The 18,800-nt window shown below is 37.7% G+C and overlaps 1 protein-coding gene and 1 long non-coding RNA gene across 2 annotated transcripts; one reads left to right on the forward strand and one right to left on the reverse strand.

Moving 5' to 3' along the window:
* Window positions 1–2,556: 2,556 nt before the first annotated feature.
* On the reverse strand, window positions 2,557–6,549 carry LOC121761753 (receptor-like protein 52). The gene is made up of 3 exons (XM_042157412.1): window positions 5,119–6,549; window positions 4,840–4,911; window positions 2,557–3,969 (listed from the first exon to the last, which is right to left on the reverse strand). The coding sequence occupies exons 1-3, from the start codon at window positions 6,452–6,454 to the stop codon at window positions 2,708–2,710; spliced, it is 2,670 nt and encodes an 889-aa protein (XP_042013346.1). The 5' UTR covers window positions 6,455–6,549; the 3' UTR covers window positions 2,557–2,707.
* An 8,774-nt stretch (window positions 6,550–15,323) lies between these two features.
* LOC121761767 lies at window positions 15,324–17,564 on the forward strand. The gene is made up of 2 exons (XR_006042090.1): window positions 15,324–15,930; window positions 16,890–17,564. It is a non-coding gene; the product is annotated as an uncharacterized LOC121761767 (long non-coding RNA).
* Window positions 17,565–18,800: the final 1,236 nt, after the last annotated feature.

Below are 18,800 nucleotides of genomic sequence, written 5' to 3' on the forward strand. Positions count from 1 at the left end.
AATTCTACAGGTGAGAAGGATATTGACAGCAGTTTGGAGGAGATACCAGTTACGCTTGAGGCGGCGGAGGAACCGAAGACGAGCACCGCCGCAACTGCTACGCGATCATTAAGGTCGAGGGATACTTTGAAGCCGCCAAACAAATACAAGAACTGAGGATGCAAGAGCTGCTCTTTTAGTTTTTTCCTTTTTTTGTTTTATTATTTGGAATATTATGTTTTGAGACTTTATTTTAATATTGTTGTGTCTGGCCAAACTATAAGCCCCATTCGGGTTTTCTTTGTGGTTCTTTCCCGAATGTCTAGGTTAGGTCGAACCGCCCTAGGGTCCTTAGTCATATAAATAGGGGATTTCATTGACCACAATTAATTAATGAAATATTTACCCTAATCTTGACTTGTGCAACAAGCATCTTTTCGTTCTTCATTGCTGCCTTCGGATAACGTCCGAGGAACAGCAATTTCGTGAACTCTCCCTTCAAATACGTCGAGGGTTAGTTGGCAATCATTCTCGAAAGTTAGTTAATCGGACACGTTGCGGAGAACGTCTGTAACATCTGGTGCTTTCATCTCGTACTCATGGCAACGAACACAAGCAACAATGCCGAACCTTCATCGTGGGGTCCGACTGGTACTAATACTATACCGCTGGGTCCGTTAGGGACGTCACGCAACACCGGTAAGGCGAACGCAGACCCATTCGCCCAGGGTTTCGCGAAGATTATGGAGCGTTTCGATCAGTTGGATTCAACTGAAAAGTAGGACTCCAACCAGGAGCAAAATGCAACACCAATGAATTTTGGGATAGATCTAATATCTCTAACTTGTCAAACTTGATGAGGTGGGATTCCGAGACTACACCTTGAAAACTATTTCTAGAAAAATCTAGAACACGAAGCTCAGAGAGCTGGCCAATATATAGAGGAATGGATCCTGTGAAGTTGTTTCCCCAAGGGATACTTCAGTTAATGCGGAAAATGCTCTCAGGTCTAGCATCGATACATCGAAAATATTATAAGCTAAGTCCAGAATTTGGAGTGATTCAAATATTCCTTTCCCAGATTTATTTCCAAATAAATCATCAAGGTGTCTCTTAAAGCCATTACCATAAAGAAGTAAGGCGTGCAGATGACCAGATCGGAAAGATAAAGATCTTCAACAAGAACTAATCCCTCTATGAAAGAATAAGAAATTGGGGCATCTAAAGCGTTGCCTGAAATGTCCATATGCACTAGATTTGTGCTTATGTTAGATAACCAACGGAAAGAGGAAGAAGTGAGATGATTACTATACACACTAATATAGAAGAAGAACTAACAGAAGGTTCAGCATCCTTCATGTTACAAGAGTTCAAGTACAATTTGTCAAGGGAACGAAGACTTAGGATATGTTGGAGCCAATTTGTATGGCTTAAGTCGATTTGACCCAAACCAAGATAAGATAACAGAGAGAGACTTGAAAGCCAATCGAGATTCTCAATCCGCAGAGAGTTATATGATAGAGAAAGAGATTGCAGATTGGTAAGGTTGCCTATCTGTGGAGGAATAATCCCGGAAAAGTTAGAACGAACCAGATACAAGTGTTGTAACTGTTTCATAGAACCAATGAATTTTGGGATTGGGTTGCCTCCAAAATCATTCGAACCGAGATCAAGATAGTTTAAATGATGCAACTCATGCAAGGAAGAACCAACCTCACCTTGCAATGATTGCAAGGAAGAACTCAAGCAAGGAAGAACCAACTCAAGCAAGGAAAATTATCCGCAGAGATTATCAAATGTCTTGTTCTACTTTCTTCTTCATGTCTTTGCTTGATTGTTTTCACTGCTCTACTGCTTGATTGAGTTGGATCGCAACCAAATTGTTATGCGTAAATTGTGTTTTGCAATTAAATGGTATTTTCACTGCTTTTCGATGTGATTCGTCGTGAACACGAAGATTCTCTCGTTTCCGCAGCACGACCACATCGCCGTCGACGGAAACGCAACTTCATAGCTACTCTCTCCGTTGCTTGTTAATAGAGGCGTTTCTTTTCGGCACGGAGTTTAAGAATAGTGTGTTAAGTGGATGGTGAATAAAGTAAGAGGGAATAAAGTAAGAGAGATGTAGAGAGAATATAGTAAGAGAGAGGGTTACTTTTTACCAAATATAGAAATGACTCAATTAACTTGGAACTTCCAAAAATGGTAAAATGACTCTATTAACATGGAACGGAGGGAGTATTATTCTTCCTGCCGCCGCCCTTGTTCCCAGAGACAGAGACAGCGTTGGCCAAGCCCCCGCAACGGCTTGGCCGGCGCCGGACCCATTTATATTTAAGACTTAATATTTTTGCTTTATTTTGAGATTAGAGAGAGAACAAAACTGCATCGGCGAAGAAGAAAGGGAAAAATTGTAGATGGGAGGAAGAAGTATTATTGATAGAAAATGAAAACACAAACTACATACTGACAGTCTGATTAATTTTTGTAAATGGATCAAGGGAGTACTAATTTTCCATAATTTTACCAATCAATTTTTTTGTTGGACAGATTTTTTTTTTTCAAATACAGAACACATTTTAGCTTAGTACTTTAGAGAATTTATCATAGATACTAAGCAAAACGAGATCACTAGCAATGAAAAAAGTAGAAAGAAATAGAAAACACAACTCAAACACAAGAAGTAGTTCCAAATCAAACACAAGACATCACTCCCTTTGGCTTTGAATCAAATTCCCCTGCGTGTTAGTGCAACTCTTTTGCGTCTCTTCTTTGTCTTATATGTATAACCAATCCCAAAAAAGAATTCCACTAACCATCTTGGCCTTCCACTTCTTATAATCATGTAACCAATTCCAATCCCAACTACGAACCCACTTCCATATCCCATCACAACACATCGCCAACCAAATCCATCGATGAATTCATATTCATCTTCACCCTCTTCTTCTGCAAACTGCATCAATTCCCTATCATCCTCTTTGCATTTTCTCGTCAACGGAAGTCCACACAATCCCAAGTTTCCCATATATGAATCATTCTCAAATGTGGAAAACTGATTGGATCGCGGTATTTGCCCAACAAGATTGTTTATTGAAAGGTTTAATTTCGCAAGAAATGTCAACCTTGCCAGTTCACTCGGAATTTCTCCATCCAGTTTATTTGTTGACAAGTCCAACGATTCGAGTTCACTCAAGTTTCCAAGAGATGAAGGTATATGTCCTGTGAGGCTATTGTGTGACAGGTTCAAGTATTTGAGAACCTTAAGATTTCCTATGGAAGCTGGAATATTTCCAAAGAATCTATTGGAGGACAGATCAATTGTTGTGAAGGTATTCAATAGTCTCTTAATTAACTGATCCCGACCTTTCAAGTTGAGCCTCATCTCCACGTACCTTAGAAACTCATCATAATCAATTTCTACTGGCTCAATCATTGCTATGAAATTGTTGATATATGTTTGAGGTAGAGAGCCTAGAAATTCATTATGGGATACATCAAACACTTGCAACCTTGGAAATGGAAACTTGGTTCGCGAAGGAAGCGACATGTTACCACCAAACTTGTTAGACCTCAACACTAGCACCCGAAGCTTGCGTAGGCGTTCCATCCAAAAGGGAAATTCATCCTGTATTCTATTATTTCCAACGTCGAGGCCTTCTAGACTTCGGCAATTGACTAAGGATTTAGGTAATTGTCCGTGGAATTTGTTATTACCCAAATTGATGGAAATAAGACTACAATTCTTAGAAAAGGTAGATGGAATGAGGCCACTAAGGTGATTCATGTTTAGGTGAAAGATGATCAATGATCTGCTGAAGTTTCCGAAGCATTGTGGCAGTCTTCCTTCCAAGGTATTATTCGAGAGAAGAAGATAAGCAAGGGATGACAAGCTGCAGATGGAGGATGGGAGCTCACCATTTAATTTGTTGGAAGATAGATATAAGAACCCCAGATTTGATAGATTCCCAATGATGGATGGTATTGAACCTTCAAACAATTTATTTTAAAGTTAAATAAGGATATAAATCAAAATTTTTTTCTTTTAAAAATTGTACATGCATATCATGTTGTTAACTAAACTAATACTCCATATTGTAGATAAAAGCACCATTTAATATTCTAGAAATAACATAATATTTTAGATTTATATTGAGATATTTATATAATGTCAGTTGTGGTTGCACTTGAAGGAGACAGACATAGACACAGTTCTAGGAGAGACAGATATGTAAGAAAAAGGAGAGACAGATATGTAAGGAAAAGGTATAAGTTGTTTACACACAAAGAGTCAATTTTGGGATTTGTTCCAATATTACATTTATTTTAAGACCACATAAGGTCTAATATTACAAATACTTTATCAAAATCATTTATACTTTATATTATGACCACATGAGGTATAACGTATTATTCCTATATTACATTTATATTTAGAAGCTCTAATATTAGTCGGTTTTATCTAAACCATTATAGTTCATTTTGAGAAGGCGTTAGGTGATATGCTACATGGAAACATTAACTTTATAATAACAAATATACTAAATTTTAGAATAAAACTTTTTGGTCCTACACATTGTTTGTTAGCTTTTTGGTCCCGAACATTATGTTTTTGTTCATATTTAACGATTCCGTTAAAACTTAACATCAACTCGATTTTGACTTGATTGATAAGTTAAAATATGGAACAAATATATTGTGTAAGATCAAAAGATAACACGTAAAATGTATAGGGTCAAATAGATTTTTTGTGCAAATGTACGAGACCAAAATCGGACTTTAAAATGCTATGTATTATGAGTGTTATAAAAATGGCAACAATATTATTTAATGAATGTCAAGATTATTCTGAGAGCTCACCATTTAATTTGTTGGAAGAGAGATCTAAGGTAGCCAGATTTGAAAGATTTCCGATAGTGGATGGAATTGTACCTGCAAACCATTAATTTGAAATATAAGAAGGATATAAATAAAATTTCTTTACATCTAAAATTGTACCCCACATGCATATCATGTTGTGTACTAAACTAATACTCCATATTGTAGATAAGAGCAACATTTAATTTGTTGGGACACTTTATGATAAAGCATTGTTTTCCATGTTCCCAATCAATCGGTTTATGACTTGAGGTATTTTACCTGAAAAGTTATTGGTTGAAAGGTCCAGCGTCTCCAAATTTTGTATGTTTCCTATCTCTGGTGGGATGCTGCCTGAAAACGAGTTATTAGAGAGATACAGATACTCGAGGTTTGTGAGCAATCCTATTTCTGATGGAATTCTCCCACTAAATTCATTGTCTTCAATTACTAACAAGATTAGTTTTCTCCAACTCGTGATGAAAGAGGGCAATATTTCACCAGTTAGGCTATTCTCAGATAGTACCAAATCAGATAAATTGCCCAGATTTGATAAGGATGGCGGCAATGGCCCCGAGAGTGAATTCTGGGATAAATCTAAGTAGGTCAGCTTGTTACACTGGCCGAGCTCTCGGGGAATGGAGGAATTGAATTTGTTCATTCGAAGCTCTAGACTTTGGAGATTCGTGAGTAGGCCTATAGAAGGAGGGATTTCTCCTATAAATGAATTATTGTACAACTCCAGAATTTGCAGGCCGGGAATAAGGCTTACTGAATCAAGAATGTTGCCAGACAAGAGGTTGTCGGTGAGGCGAAGATCCTTCAACTTGGAGAGGTTAGTGATATTTGGTGACACGGGGCCTCGGAAACCATTGGTCCTGAGGTTGAGATATTCAAGTTTGACCAAATTGGTGAACAATGATTCAGGAATTTGGCCTGTGAAGGTGTTTAGAGACAAATCAAGGAAAGTAAGGTTGAGACATGTGGTTATGAAGTGTGGGAATTCTGAGGTGAGTTCATTGTAATAGAGATTAAGGTGAGTGAGGAAAGGGAAAGTGGGAAATCTAGACCAGTCGGGAGATTCAAAGTAATTATAGCCCAAATCCAAGAAGCGCACTTTCCTCAGATTGCCAATCTGATATGGGATTTCTCCAACCATAAGGTTGTTGTAGAAGCTCAAGTATCGAAGCTCTGTCAAGCGGCCGATCTCTGGTGGAATGGCACCGGAAAACAGATTGTGGGAGAGGTCGAAGAGAGTGAGGCTTGTGAGGTTGCCAAGAGCAGGTGGTATGGAGCCGTTGAGATAATTCCCACTGAGGTTGAAAGTGGTGAGATTCAGCAATGCAGTGAAATGGAACAGGTCCAATGTCCCTACAAGACCTGCACCGGAGAGATCAATCCCAGAGACAGATCCCTCATCGTTGCAGCGAATGCCAATCCATCTGCAGTGGTTGCTGATGTTGTTGACGGACCAAGACTCGAGAGAAGCAGAAGATGATAGGCTGAATTTCCATCTCATCAAACCCTCTGCTTCACTTGTGGCTGCTCTTGAAGGGCACGGACATAGACACAGTGTTAGTAGAGAAAGATATATAGAAAAAAGGTATGCTATTTTCATGGCTGATGTTTTTGTCTATCTACTCTGCTTCATTTGCATATTTATGTGCAAACAAGGAGCCCTTTTACTCATAACTAAAGTAATATATTCCAACAATAAAAAAACAAATTTTATTATTTTACTTTATATTTTCCACTGATGGGAAAACATCTGATTGAATGGGAAACATAATAGTGTACAAGAATTAAATCTGAATCACTATCTTTTCCATGGAATAGTAAACTTTGTTTTCTCTTTTATTATTTTACTTTATATTTTCCACTGAAATTACTAAACTTCATTCTTTTAATATTGTGTCCATTGTCCAAAAGGAGCTCCTCATATGATACATATCTTTTCATATCGCTAGGTAGTTTGATAAACCAAGCTCATTAATTTCAAAGATATTTCATCTATTATTTTGATTGTGGGACATCCATACATTTTAAAATTCCTAAAATTTACTTTATAATTTCTCATGGCCAATTTAAATTACTTTACAAACACAAAGAAAACCTTTACCTCTGATTGTTGAAACAATTCCAGCTGTCTACCAATTCTTCAATTTAATAATAAAATGCAACAGTTGCAGATACTCTCTACTTTATGTTAGATTTGGGAAACAAAAGTCTAAACACAAATTTATATTAAATTAGCACTAAGGTTAATTTGTTGGCCGTGTCAAGAGGACTACCACTTGAAGAAACCACAAAGAATCTTTGATTGTTTGTGGTCTTAAATTAATCATATGGAAATGTGGTGTAATTAACATTCAAAAGCAGGACACTTTCTTTTTTTATAATAAATTTGGGAGACTTTAAATTCGGCTTTTTGAAAACTTGAGTAAGATATACTCCCTCCGTTTCATAGTAATGGAGACGTTTCTTTTTAGCATGAAGATTAAGAAAAATTGTGTTAAGTGAGTTGTAAATGGAGAATAAAGTGGAAATTGAAAAAGGCAGAGAGATGAAGAGAGAAAAAAGTAAGATAATAAAGTAGGTGTGGAAAAATATGTTGAATTTTTACTAAAAAGGGAAATAAAATGTACTAAAATGGCAAAATGGCAAAATGACTCTATTGCTATAGAACGAAGGGAGTACGCCATTTGGGCTGTCAAATACGCCGTTTCTGGTCTTTTTAGTGACAGAACCAGAAATTTAAAATACGTTTTGTTTAACAATTAGTACTAGCTTACATTACTGATTTTTTTAAAGGATAAACAATTATAAATTATTTTAAAGCAGTTTCTACTTAGTCTAAAATGCAACACGAAAAAGTTGAATATGCTTAAACTTAGGTTCTGCCATAGTAAGAAATTTTACTAGTAAAACCGTTGTTATGAAGTCGTAAATTTTTGTTTGCTTTCATGATTGCAGGCAAATGGCCAGTCAACTTGTTATCACTTCTAAATGATGAAGATGACCGATCTCTTGTGGAATAATGTTACGAACGTCCTCCGTAACGTGACCGGAAGGCGATTTTCGCGTGAGTTGTTGTGACCAAACCTTCGACGTGCTCGAAGGAAAGCTCACGATTTGCCGGTTCTCGGACGTTCTCCGATGAGCAGCAATAAGGAACGATAATATGCTCGTTGCACAAGTCAAATTTAGGAAAAATATTTCATTGATTGATTGATTACAATGATATAATCTCTCCTATTTATAATACTAGAATACTACTACCCTAACTTATTGACTAAGAAACAAATATCTAAATATAAATTGGAAAGATATGGTAAATCAAATATGCAACTAAATAATTGGGATATGATCGTATCAAATAACTCCTATAATGGCTTGACAAAACCAATTTTTAAGAAAATATATTTTGGGTCAAACTCGCATGAATTTGTTTTTATGGTCACTTCCAAAAGGCCTCAAACTAATTGAGGTTGGACATAAATTATATGCACTTTCTAACTTCCCTCTGACACCCGAGGTGGCATAGGTTTGTACTCATCACATATTTTGGAAATGAACTAATCACATATATTTTTTTCTATGGAATTAACTATTATCAACCTCTTTTCTTTTTACTCCCTCCATTCCATAATAGGCCATTTGAGTTTGGCACGAGTTTTAATATATTATTGGTAAAGTAAAAGAGAAGGAGAAAAATGTTAGCATAACTGGATATGACTATTTGTATGGGAGGGACGAAAAATGAAATATGACTTATTTTTATAGGACGGATGGAGTATATAATTTGACTATAGGTTGTTTATATATACACATAGTGTCAAGTTTGATATTTATTCGTATATGGTATTTATATTAAAACAACACATACATGCTATGATGAAATGTTACGTGTACTCGTTTTATTTAACTAGTGGCTCGAGGTGTTTGGTTTGAGTCTCATCAATATGTGAATTATATTTTTAATTTATTTGGAAGACCAATATATTATGGAATATTATGTGAAGAATAATACCGTAGATGCTAATAATAGAAATTCATATAGAGAAGTATGATAAATAAGTAAATGGGCTGAGAATTGCATTGGTGAAACCAATCTTGGGTTTGAATATTGGGCTGAGATTACAATGGTGATGCCCATCTTGGGGTCTTAATATTCAGCTTTTACTTTTGGGCCTCTGCCTTATGGAATTATGTTAGTGAAAGTTCTTTAATACTTTGCAAAGTTTAGATATAGTTTAGATTTTATAAATATCATGATCATGATGTAAAATCTAGTGTATAATTTTATCCTACTCCTGCTTGTTTTATAGTTGAATTTTTTGAAAAATAGAACAAACGTAAATTAGAAAAAAATAATTATATGGTGGGTGTATTTTGAAATTTGAAAATGGAATGCTTATAGATTTTAAATTTTCCAAAGTTTTTTACTCATCAATTTTCCTGCACGACAGATTTTATATTTCGAAATAAAAAATTTATAAATATCAAACACAACCACAGAAGTAGCAAATGAAAAGGTATAAAGAAATCGGAAACACATCTCAAACAGAAGAAATAGTTCCAAATCAAACACAAGAAATCACACAATTCTCTTTGTCTTTGAATCAAGTTCCCATGTGTGTTGGTGCAGCTCGGTTGCGTTTCTTCTTCTTCTTATACTTATAACCAACTCCAAAAAAGAATTCCACTACCCATCTTGGCCTTCCACTTTTTATAATCATGTAACCAATTCCAATCCCGACTACAAATCCACTTCCATATCCCATCACAACACATCGCCAACCAAATCCATCTATGAATTCATATTCATCACCTTCTTCTTCTTCTTCAGGCTGCATTGATTTCCCATCATTCTCTTTACATTTTTGTAGAAATCATGGTAATAAATATGCCCGGTCAATGGATTTTGACCTCATAATAAATGTGACGAGACATTTAATTTTGTGAAATTAAATGACATAGCGTCGATCTACATTTTACGTAGATAAATGTAGTATATTCACTTTCTCAAATCCGATTTCCGGTGAGTGAGAAATAGTGGATTAAAGTTGGGCATAATTAGCTTTTAATTAAAGCTTGGAGTTGGAGCTTAGGGAATAATTAACTAGTGTTAATTATCCCACATTGGAGGATTAACACATCTTTTAATGTGTATAAATTAAGTGACTTTATGTTACTTAATAATTATAGTGGACCAAGATGGGTGAAAGAGCCCACACGCGCGCACACGCGCGCGCCGCTGCCCGCCCGAGCCCGTGCTCGTGCTCGTGCTCGCGGGCACTGGCCCGATCCCGATCCCGATCCCGATCTCGATCTTGGACTTGGCAATTGGTCTTTGGGTGGTCTTTGGGCTTGGTGCTTGGCCCAAACTATTCTTTTTAGACCACCGCCGAGAGAGGGAGAGAGCTTATGATGCAGAATGCATGTATGTGTGTCCTAATGCAGTGATATGGCTAGCCTATTTATAGGTCAACCAGCCATTGAAGGCTCATCATGGCAATTCGTAACCGACGTCGGTTACAGGCGTGTGGCTGGAGTGTGCCACCCGTGTGTGGAGCGTGTGGATTTCTCACGTGGCAGCCGTGACTGTGCCTCGCTTGACGACGTGTCAAGCCACTTGGATTGCTGACTCGGCGGTGGTCTAAAAAGAATAGTTTGGGCCAAGCACCAAGCCCAAAGACCAATTGCCAAGATCCAAGTCCAAGTCCAAGTCCAAGTCCAAGATCAAGATCCAGATCGAGATCGGGATCGGGCCCGCAGCCCGCGGCCGCGAGCGCGAGCGCGAGCACGTGCACGTGCACGAGCACGAGCACGTGCACGTGCACGAGCACGAGCACGTGCACGGGCACGGGCTCGGGCTCGGGCTCGGGCGGGCGGCGGCGGCGGCGCGCGCGTGTGCACGCGTGTGGGCTCTTTCACCCATCTTGGTCCACTATAATTATTAAGTAACATAAAGTCACTTAATTTATACACATTAAAAGATGTGTTAATCCTCCAATGTGGGATAATTAACACTAGTTAATTATTCCCTAAGCTCCAACTCCAAGCTTTAATTAAAAGCTAATTATGCCCAACTTTAATCCACTATTTCTCACTCACCGGAAATCGGATTTGAGAAAGTGAATATACTATATTTATCTACGTAAAATGTAGATCGACGCTATGTCATTTAATTTCACAAAATTAAATGTCTCGTCACATTTATTATGTGGTCAAAATCCATTGACCGGGCATATTTATTACCATGATTTCTACAATCCCCCACATGAGTGGAAATAGCCGAATGCATATGCATGCAGACACAAGCTCAACCCTCGAGAGGTATATAAGCATAAGGATAGGTAGTTGTTGGCCTTGAACCTTCCATAGTCGACACCATCGGATACACAGGCGGCTTAGTAGCGCGATGCTTTGAACTAATCCCCCACGGCGTGCACCGAGACAATGGTGTTAACGCTTAAACACCTCAACCTCATCCGTTCTCACGTTTTGTGTCCATTGCGGTCTTGGACACCACTTTGGATTCATAAGTGTGTTTTATGAAGCGACCACACTTCCCACTTACATAGGTGATTCTTAGTCAAGTACCTTGCCATACTTGGTCTCTTTGAGAACTCCATCTCTTTGAGATTCATAAGAACCATTAGAAGTCATAGACTTGGCCTTTACCGCTTGGCAAGTTCTCCAACACTCTATTGCTCTCTAGGGAATCGATATAGTTGAGTGTTTCTCATGAACTCTCATAGCTTAGTTGTCCCTTTGAACCAAGTTCTTGGGATCTCCAGTCATCATGGTTGGGTTACCACTATGATAATTCTTTAGTTTGTGGATTTCAAACTCATTCCCTCTAGCAACTTATTCATTTGATCACGGTTTAACCCTTTGGTTAGCGGATCCGCTAGATTATCTATTGACTTCACATAGTCAATTGTAATCACGCCAGTTGTGATCAAATGTCTCACGGTGTTATGTCGTCGACGTATATGTCGAGACTTACCGTTATAGAAACCATTGTTTGCCCTTCCAATAGCCGCTTGGCTATCGCAGTGGATTAGCACTGGTGGCACTGGCTTAGACCAACATGGAATACCTTCAAGGAAGTTCTTAAGCCACTCGGCTTCCTCACCCACCTTATCTAAGGCAATGAACTCCGATTCCATTGTTGATCGGGCTATACATGTCTGTTTTGTGGATTTCCACGATACAGCACCTCCCCCAATAGTAAAGACGTATCCACTTGTTGAAAGTGAGTCTCTATTATCGGATATCCAATTGGCATCACAGTACCCTTCAAGTACTGGGGGGTATCTCGAGAAGTGTAGCCCAAGATTTTGAGTATGTTTTAAATATCTCAAAACCCTCACAAGAGCTCTCCAATGCTCTTTGCTTGGATTGCTCGTGTAACGACTCAACTTGTTCACGGCACAAGCAATGTCAGGTCGAGTGCAATTAGTCAAGTACATAATGCACCCGATGACCCGTGCATACTCTTCTTGTGCAACAGGCTCACCTTTGTTTTTGCTCAAGTGAACGTCGAGTTCAATTGGAGTCTTAACTGGCGCGCCCTCATAGGCTTTGAATTTATTCAATATCTTCTCAACATAATGTGATTGTGTTAAGATGATTCCATCATTCGTTCTTAGAATCTTCATTCCAAGAATTACATCGGCTAGACCCATGTCTTTCATGTCAAAGTTTCTCTTTAACATGGCCTTTGTATCGTTAATTACTTGAGTGTTACTACCCAAGATTAACATATCATCAACGTATAGACACACTATAACATGGCCGTTATTAGTGCTCTTGATGTAGACACATTTGTCACATTCGTTGATTTTAAACCCATTTGATAACATCACATTATCAAACTTCAAGTGCCACTGCAATGGCGCTTGTTTTAATCCATATAAGGACTTTACGAGCTTGCATACCTTTTTCTCTTGTCCAGGTACTACAAACCCTTCGGGTTGTTCCATATATATTTCATCTTCTAATTCATCATTTAGAAACGCGGTCTTTACATCCATTTGATGAATCTCAAGATTGTGCAATGCAGCAATAGCGAGAAGCACTCGGATCGATGTAATCCTTGTTACAGGTGAATAGGTATCGAAGAAGTCATGTCCTTCCTTTTGTTTAAAACTCTTTACTACTAATCGGGCTTTATACTTATCCACTGTTCCATCGGCCTTAAATTTCCTTTTAAGTACCCATTTGCAACCTAGAGGTTTCGCACCTTCAGGTAGATCTACCAACACCCAAGTGTGGTTTAGCAAAATTGAATCAATTTCGCTTTGAACAGCTTCTCTCCAATGCAGCCCGTCTGGGCCAACAAAGGCTACTTTTATCGATGTTGGTTCTTCATCCAACATGAAAGCAATGTAGTCAGGACCAAAAGTTTTTGGTGTTCTGACTCTATTACCACGTCTTAGTACTGTATCTTTTGGATCGGGCCTTGCACGCTTGCACGATTCAGGTTCCGCATCCACTGATTTAGAACTAGTCGCTTCTTCTTCCACTGGTTTAGAACTAGTGGCTTCTTCAATTATTGTCTCAGAATTGGTTGAGACTTTTTCCTTGTCTTTGCAAGGAAATGTATTTTCGAGAAATACAACATTCCTCGACTCAATTGTTGTTCCTACTGTGATAGTCGATATTTCAGACTTGTGAACAACAAATCGATATGCACTACTGTTAAGTGCATATCCAATGAAGATGCAATCAACCGTCTTAGGTCCGATTGTAAATTCTTTGGGCGGATGAACCATCACCTTTGCCAAACACCCCACACTTTGAGGTATTTGTAGGATGGCTTCCTTCCCTTCCACACAATTCTCTTTCTTGCACTTCTAATGTAAACAATTCAAATCCCAATTGTTAATCTGACTTCCATATCTCATCACAACACATGGCCAACTAAATATCTATCCATGAATCCATTCATTATACCTTCTTCTTTCGATGAATAATCTCGAGGGACAAATTCCACAGTCTACTCAACTTTCCACATTTGGTAACGAATCATATGTGGGAAATGTAGGATTGTGCGGATTTCCATTGACAAAAAAATGTGAGGGGAGTGATGGAAAACCAGTATTTCCTCAAGACGAAGAAGATGGTGATGAGTATGGCTACTTTTGTTCAAAAACTTATTAGTATACATATTGTTTATGTAATGTAATTATAGTGTGTCATTAAGCCCTTGTATGCAATCCCTGTTAGTTTCTGGGATTACAAGAGATAACAGTAGGGCGTAATACAACCCAAAAGAAAGAAAAAAAAAGAAGAAACTGAACTGAATTACAATATAAAATTCGAAACAACTAAACCAGTATGATAGCGAGGGCGTGTGGGCTCTTTCACCCATCTTGATCCACTATAATTATTAAGTAACATAAAGTCACTTAATTTAAACACATTAAAAGATGTATTAATCCTCCAATGTGGGATTATTAACACTAGTTAATTATTCCCTAAGCTCATGCTCCAAGCTTTAATTAAAAGCTAATTATGCCCAACTTTAATCCACTATTTCTTACTCACCGGAAATCGGATTAGAGAAAGTGAATATACTACATTTATCTACGTAAAATGTAGATCGACGCTATGTCATTTAATTTCACAAAATTAAATGTCTCGTCACATTTATTATTTAGTCAAAATCCATTGACTGGGCATATTTAATCCATGATTTTTACAATCCCTGACCTACATGCAGTTCTGGATCGAGCAAAAGTAAAATATTTCAATGTTCAAAATCAAACATTTCATTGTTCAATATCAAATATTTCAATGGTCAAAATCGTAAAATTCCAAACTTATGTCTTAGACTTTGGACCAAGATATATCTCTCTCTTAAACAAAAAAAATTGTTCAGCGCTTGATGATGATTTAAATGAGTTGAGTGTATCTAAAAATACTCGAACTTCTATTGAAATTTAATGTGGACTAATATGATTGATGGTACCATATAAGTGGGAAGACTTTACCGGCTCCTCCATAATCTCATGACAATGATTGTGGCACTCCAATTTTGATTATTATTTCTACTTTTCACTATCATGTTCAAACCTAAACCACATATATATCTGTGGTTGCAATATGGCCAACAACATCCCCATATCTCAATTAAGACTAAATCTCACATCTTTGATGAAAACATGAAGGGTTAGAATTGAAGGAGACAGATTAAGCATATGGATGTTGCGAAATGGTTATTTCATATATTTGATGATGATTTATTCTAAGTATATGTTTTGAAAGCAAATCTAGGCTACCTCCATAGAAAAAAGATAACACAAGATTTCTTCTTGATGTAGAGTTCTTGTTGTAATGACATGTGATTTCCTAACGTAAAGTTAATACGCAAAACTAGAATTAGGCAAAACTTTATGAATTTACGCTAATACCCCAAACATAAATAAATAAAAACCAAGACTTTTCCCCCTAATGGAGAGATCTTCCCAATATATCCTTCTTCCACTCCTCCTCCTCCTACTTCTACAAAACTCTTTACTTTCCATCTCAGCAAATACCAATATCAACACAGATCTTTCTTCTCTTCTTACCTTGAAATCCCACATAACTCCACACCCTCATAACATACTCATAAAAAATTGGACCTCTGAAGCCGGTGTATGTAGTTGGATTGGAGTTACATGTGATTCTCGCTATCACAGGTGACTCAGTTGAATATATCTTCCATGGGTCTCGTAGGAACCATCTCACCTGAAATCGGGAATCTTTCTTTTCTCGTTTCTTTAGATATGAGCGAGAATTCGTTTCATGGTCCAATCCCTCCATCTATTTTCAACATGTCAACTTTGGAAGTTTTGAATTTGAGGAATAATAGTTTGTCTAGTAGTCTACCTCTTGATATGTGCTAACACAATTTGCATAGACTGAAGAGACTTCGTATTTCTTACAACGAGTTGTAGGGGGAAATACCATCGAGTTTGGAGCAGTGTTCGCAGCATGAGCATCTTTCTCTGCAGAGCAACAAATTCAGTGGACATGTACAAATTGGAAACTTGACCTTTCTTCGAATATTATACTTGGGTGCCAACAACTTACGTGGTAAGCTCTTAATTATTTCCCTACCTTCTTTTTTAGGCTTTATTTTCCATGTTTATTAATTCTTCAATTTCTATGGTTTATATCTACAAATATATACTTATTTAAATACTAAATCCTAATTGGAATGTATGTATATCTAAATTTTCATATTACATGTATAAACTCATATAGGTAGATATTAGTTGATAAAATTATACGGGATTAATTTAAAAAAATAATTTAAGCTCTTATTAATTTACTATCTTTGGTAGGATCTTATCTCTCCCACCTTCCCTTAACATGTGTCCCACTTTGACCTGACATAAGTTTTAAGAAATGTAATAGAATGTGAGTTGAAAAAGACAGTGAAATGTGGATCATACTTTTATATATTAGTTTTATAATAAAATGTTACTTAGTGGAATGTGGGTCTACTACCAAGAGTAGTAAAAATGAAGCGGAACAATTAATATGGGATATACCAAAATGGAAAACTAAGACACATAATGAGGGACGAAGGGAGTATTTTTTTTTATTGTTATACATTTATCCATGAAAAATAGTCTCATTTGTGGATTATATAAGTTTTAAATTGATAAAATATGAGAGAAGAAGAGAGAATGTGTAAAATAGGAGAGAAAAAGAAAAAAGTGATTATTTCTAGAAATAAAAATAGAACTAATTCGGTGGAAAGACTAAAGTGAAAAATGTGTACGGGGAGAGAAATAGAAAAAGTGATAAAAAAAGTTTATATAAATAGTAAAATGGAAATAGAACTAATTTTGGTGTACAGACCAAAAAATAATGAAACTATTTTTTGTGTATGAAAACTATTATTTAGACAAAATTATAGATTCACATAGAAATGTAAACGCATACAGAAGTATAAGTTTGTGATAATGCATTGTTTAATGACAAGTATAGATCATTCGTTGTGTTAATGAATTTGAATCTATATGTCGTATAATATAAATTTTCAGGTCCAATTGTCCACCTTAGTGAATCAATCAAGACTAGTTTATTTAGGGCTTGGTCTCAACAGCTTTAGTGGAGAGATTCAACCATCCATTTGCAACATGAGATCCCTCCAAACCCTCTATTTATCATACAATTATTTTGAAGGGCCGATTCCAAAATGTATGGTGAACTTTAGCACATCTCTTTCAATCCTCCATTTGAATGCAAATAAACTTAATGACCTCATCCCGTCAACATTTCCAAAGGGTTGCAGTCTTCAGTCAATCAATATGAATGACAACAAATTGGAAGGAACACTACCCCGAACCCTACTCAACTGCCAGGGTTTGTTGGGCATCGACATTGGCATTCATTTCCCTTTTGGATGGAAACACTCCCTCAACTTCGCATCCTCGTCTTGAGGTCAAATAAATTTAATGGTACGATGTTGGTGGATTCAAACTCAAACACAGAGCTACCATTTCCAAAGTTGCAAGTCTTGGATTTATCACAGAATGAATTTGTTGGCCCTCTCCCTGTTAGATATATCAACAACTTTCGAGGTATGATCGATTGATAGGATAAACCTCCTATCGGGCTGATCGGCGTCCGTAGATCGGCGATCGATAAATGTTTGTCGCGGGCAAGTGCCCGTCGAGCACGATGGTCGATAATATTGATATTCTTGATTGATTTCTCAAATGATTACAATAACTCCTATTTATAATGCTAATAACTAACTTAATGAACAAGAAAGTAAAGATATGGAAAAGATATGCAAATCCTAATTTATCTAACTAATAATGCTCGTATCATCGATGCAAATGAAAACCAGATTGATGATGGTGCAAATTTCTTCCTAAGTTTTATTGAATTGAAAGGATTGGATCAGTTATTGTTGCGATTGTTGGATACATTTACAGCTATTGACTTATCCTCCAACAAATTCTCTGGGAGCATTCCACCTTCTGTAGGGAATCTTAACTCACTTAGATACTTGAATTTGTCTTACAATACCATCGAAGCCATCATCTCTTGGAGGCATGAGTTTGCTTGAGTCGTTGGACTTGTCTTCAAACAAACTGGATGGAGAAATTCCAAGTGGATTGGCGAGGTTAACAATTTTTGCAAAGTTAAACTTTCGATGAATAATCTCGAGGGACAGATACCACAATCTACTCAACTTTCCACATTTGGTAACGAATCATATGTGGGAAATGTAGGATTGTGCGGATTTCCATTGACAAAAAAATGTGAAGGGAGTGATGGAAAACTAGTATTTTGTTACTGACTCAATTCCCACATCTGTTGTGAGAACAACTGATGTGGGGTATATAGACTAAATGGGCTCTCTCTTCTAACAGGCTGGTCTTTTGGGATGGGTTCTCCTGTTTGGTCCGTATCAATTGGTGCTCTCATTGAGAGCCCAAACGGCTCGGAGTGGTGGCCGGGCAGCGAACTCGCCGTGACCAACGAGTACGTTTGGGGCCGCTCGGAGTGGTGACCCACGGAGTGGTGGCCGGGCAAAGAATCCGCCGTGACCAACGTGGCCGTGACCAACGAGAACTCGGAGTGGTGGCCCACGGAGTGGTGGCCTGGCAAAGAACCAGCCGTGACCAACGTGGCCGTGACCAACGAGGACGTTGGCCCTTAAAAGAGGGTCGAATGTTACGGACTCAATTCCCACATCGGTTGTGAGAACAACTGATATGGGGTATATAGACTAAATGGGCTCTCTCTCCTAACAGGCTAGTCTTTTGGGATGAGTTCTCCTGTTTGGTCTGTATTAATTGGTGCTTTCATTGAGAGCCTAAACGGCTCGGAGTGGTGACCGGGAAACGAACTCGCCGTGACCAACGAGTGCGTTTGGGACCGCTCGGAGTGGTGACCCACGGAGTGGTGGCCGGGCAAAGAATCCGCCGTGACCAACGTGG

Source organism: Salvia splendens, chromosome 13 (genome assembly GCF_004379255.2).
Source record: "Salvia splendens isolate huo1 chromosome 13, SspV2, whole genome shotgun sequence".
In the NCBI taxonomy this organism is placed as follows: domain Eukaryota; kingdom Viridiplantae; phylum Streptophyta; class Magnoliopsida; order Lamiales; family Lamiaceae; genus Salvia; species Salvia splendens.